We start from the raw sequence: 4,334 nt of genomic DNA on the forward strand, positions 1-4,334 counted from the left end.
ATAAGATTGTTTTCTTCTTCCTGCTCCTTTTCGGTCAATGGTGTGTTAATAGAGACAAGTTTTGTTAACGATTATTATACATTAAGATTTGCATACCATTAACGGAACAAAACAAAAAAGAAATAATTGCTTTTCCCCCTTTTGTTAGCTGGTTTCAAAAACAGAGAAACAAAAAAACACCGTTCTCCAACCAGCGCCATCCAACCCAACTCTCAGGAGAAGACAAACACATATAAAAAACTATATTAAACACACAAACAATCAGTACATAAAATGAAATAAGATTAAAAAGAGAAGGGAGCACGATACAATTAGCTTTCTTCAAAGACGGATGCATTAAAAATCATTTAAAAAGGCTGATGAACCTGATTGACAGAGAGCTGTGACACCGTGAAAGTGGTAAAGTTGGGATCTAATGAGGGTATATACATATGAGATTTGCAAATATACCTTCATGTTCTTACCAAGTTCACTACATTTTCTTTTGATGTTGCTTTAATTGGTCCCTTATCCATCTGTGCCCTCTCTTTCATCCATCTGTACATCATATGCTCTCGCTGAGTATGACCTATTTGCCCTTTTAACATCTGAACTCCTCTCCATTATTACTTCTTCTCAAATTCAATATTCTTTTGGCATGGCTTGACAAATATTGAATTCTATTGTATAACACATGTACAAAATCCACAATGGAGTCCCGAATACATTAAGTAAATCAAATATTGAGGTTTTATCCCAGAGAATATTACACTTGATCTATGTCCACCAGCTTTTATTCCCTTCTTACTTCTTCACTGTTCTCTCCCCTTTCACCCTCCTCTCCCTTTCTTTCTCCCCCTCTACTCTCTCTATCTCCCTCTCCTTATCTGTACTCCCACACCTCACATAGCACTACGGTGTATCGCATTGTAAAACATGGAGCCATTTATAGGCTGGAGGTTATTGGTTGAGAAGGGGGCGGGGAAGGGAGTGAGGGAGATAGAGGGGGAGGGATTTTCACACAAGGAGCAAATGTACAGTATCTTAGCAGAGAGGGCGCTGTCAAGGAGAGCATTAATTGTTTCAGCAAATTACCCAATGTATACATTCATATTTCTTTCATGTCCCTAATAATTATAAAGGAAGTAAGTGAGCCAACTGATTTCCCGTCACCTTAACAAAGTAAATATTTTTACCGAAACCATGTTGTTTCCTTAAACCAATCAAAGTCGCTCTGGTGCATAATCTTAACCCTGGGGTTGGCACATCAAAACGTGTTTTTATTGGACAAATACTGTTGTCCTGCCAACAAGGGAGGCACATTATATTACATTACATTTAGCTGACGCTTTTATCCAAAGCGACTTACAATAAGTGCATTCGACCAAGAAGATACAAACTTGAAGAAAACAGAATCATATAAGTACATCAGGTTTCATAGAGCCAAAACATTTCAAGTGCTACTCAACTGGCTTTAGATAAGCCAGTCCTTTATTAGTATATAAGTGCTTTGTTAATAATTCTATCGCTCGAAGTGGAGTCGAAAGAGATGAGTTTTCAGTCTGCGCCGAAAGATGTGCAAGCTATCTGCTGTCCTGATTTCAATGGGGAGCTCCCCATTGAAATCAGGACAGCAGATAGCTTGCACATCTTTCGGCGCAGACTGAAAACTCATCTCTTTCGACTCCACTTCGAGCGATAGAATTATTAACAANTGACATGAGTAAAGAAGTTTAGTCAGTACTTCTACTTTCACCAGAGTATTTTTAAACAAGAGTATCTGTACTTCTACTTGAGTAAAGGATGTGTGTACTTTTGCCATCTCTGACTATATCCAAGAACCATTGTACAGTAGTTTTTATATGCCTCTGTAATTTCCTAGCTTATTCCTTTATAGCTTTGGTACTCAACTGGTTCATTGGTACAAGTAATAATTTGCAATGCAATATGATGCAAAATCTGAAAATGTAAGGGGTGGGACATGCTAATGTACAGACCCCAAAACATATAGTGTTGCAGACTACTTTAACTTAGCTATACATTTAAAAGATTTGTTTGGCACAAAGTGAAAGTAACTTAATGTTTCATGTGTATCATACATTGTAATGCCTCCTAACCTTCTCACACTCACCATCTTGAATTGAACATTTTCAGAGAGTAAAAACTATGAATTAGCACGTTTCTGATTAGCTTACTTGTAGCCTAATCACTTCCACTCTTTGTGTCAGTTTCTAAGCATGTTTCTTACAACGTCATTTTATTTAACTCTTTCTTTATGAACATGGTTGTATGTTAAACTGAATGCAAGTTAATTTGAGTTAAAATAATTAAGTTAAATAACAGAACGGAACATTTAGCTAATATGCTAACCAGCTAACGGCGCTTTGGATAACTTTTCGCAAAAGAAACATAACAGCAGCGTTGATTTTATGAATAATACATTATATTTACACTGACCTAAATTAGATTTATCTTCTTACACCAATCATTTCAGCTACTTTTTGTTTCCTCTCATTTTGAGTTAAAATAATTAAGTTAAATAACAGAAATGTAATCCCTAACGGAACATGTAAGCTAATATGCTAGCCTGCTAACCGCGCTTTGGATAACTATTAGCAAAATAAACACAACAGCAGCGTTGATTGTACAAATTACACATTATATATACACTGACCTAAATGAGAAGCTCTTTACCTGAACATTATCTTCTTACACCAATAATTTCACCTATGCTCCGAATATCTGGAACAAACTCCCAGAAACCTGCAGGTCCGCTGCAACTCTCACTACTTTTAAATCCAGGCTGAAGACTTTTCTTTTTGCTGCTGTTTTAAATTGAACTATTCACATCTCACTGTAACTTGTATTCATGTATTTTGTCTTTTAAAACTGGGGTAGGTAATTTTGGAGAAACCAGCTCGAGTGCGCTAGAATTTGAAAATACACAACCAGAAGAAATCTGCCACTTCCTTACAGAGCCCCTCCTCCAACACACACGAACGCGCACATGACCAATGAGGGCACGAGATAAGTTTGTGCACAGATGGAAGGCTGACAGGCAGGTAGGCCATCCAGTTACTTTAGCCGGGCCGGCTCAGATGATTGGTCGTGCTTTTTACAGCGCCACGGCTTCCACAGATGATATGTTTTAATGTATTTTTTGTCAAAGCACTTAAGATATTCATTGCTATCGGGATGTTAAGAGCATTCCATGGAATATAACAACAAGTGTTTCTGAAATAAATGACATACCCCACCTTTAATGTTTATTTAATTATCTTTTCTTTTTAATGCCATTTTCTTAATGCCTTTCATTTTTGTAAAGCACTTTGAATTGCCTTGTGTTGACAAAGGTGCTATATAAATAAACTTGCCTTGCCTTACTAAAGTTATATCTTGCGTGTTTTTTGTTACCTGCAGAGTCCCTGTGGAGCACTCGTAGTTGTTCTGGCAGAAAAGGCCATACGGTTTTGCTGCTCATGATCTCCACAGCGGAGTCATGCGGGCCGTCCTCCTCGGAAGAGCGGGACGCTAACATCTGGACTCTGCTCAGACCTCACCTGAGGGGCCACGGACCTGCAACCACACACCTGGGAATCACAGACAGACAGACAGGACGCACAGACAGACCAGACAGACAGACAGACAGACAGACGGACAGACAGAGGAGAAGTCATTAGAAAAATAACCAAACAAGGACGATCTGGCCTCGAGCTTCATTAGCATTGATTATTTATCTGTTTTTATTGAGGTTGCATTGTTGGAGGAGCCTGGTGACCTAAGATTTTCATTATCATAACTACTTAGTNGTTCAAGATGCGAGTGCACCGGTTGAAAGAGTGCACATCGGCTACAGTTTGGGTGGAACTCGCGATGCATCGATTGTAGCGTCTTTGCATCGGAAAAAAACGATTAATTCGCCACTAAGGTGTCACGATTCTCATGTTATGTCACGATTATAGTTTTGTAGGTTTGGGTGTTTTTGCTGTTTTTCCATGTCATGTTTCCCTTTGGGTTATTGTCTTGTCATTAGTTTCCCTGGTGTGTCTAATTGTCTGATTATGTTCACCTGGGTCCCTGTGTTTTCTCCTCCCTCCTCACCTGTGTCTTGTTGTGTGATTGAGTCTTGTGTGTATTTAAGTTCTGGGTTGTCTGTCTGTTTTGGTCGGTTCGTCTTGTTCCCTGACTAGTTCTGCGGTGAGTGTTCTGTTTTTCATTGTACATATATCTCATAGCCTTGAAATAAAGGAAGTTTCAGTTTATATCTGCATTTGGGTCCTGCTTGTTTCACAAACCGTGACACATTTCTTGACCTAGTTTCTTTTTTTTCCCAATCTTGGTAAACAACTATACTC

At 38.6% G+C, this 4,334-nt stretch overlaps 1 protein-coding gene across 1 annotated transcript in view; it reads right to left on the reverse strand.

The window, feature by feature from the left end:
* Positions 1-3,528: 3,528 nt before the first annotated feature.
* LOC104955418 (ras GTPase-activating protein 1-like) overlaps positions 3,529-4,334 on the reverse strand; it is a 10,653-nt gene continuing 9,847 nt past the window's right edge. The window contains exon 8 of the mRNA XM_010782745.1: positions 3,529-3,569. Coding sequence (XP_010781047.1) covers positions 3,529-3,569 — 41 coding nt within the window. The remainder of the gene's footprint in view (positions 3,570-4,334) is intronic.

Source organism: Notothenia coriiceps, unplaced genomic scaffold (assembly GCF_000735185.1).
Source record: "Notothenia coriiceps isolate Sejong01 unplaced genomic scaffold, NC01 NC01_scaffold00024667, whole genome shotgun sequence".
NCBI classification, from domain to species: domain Eukaryota; kingdom Metazoa; phylum Chordata; class Actinopteri; order Perciformes; family Nototheniidae; genus Notothenia; species Notothenia coriiceps.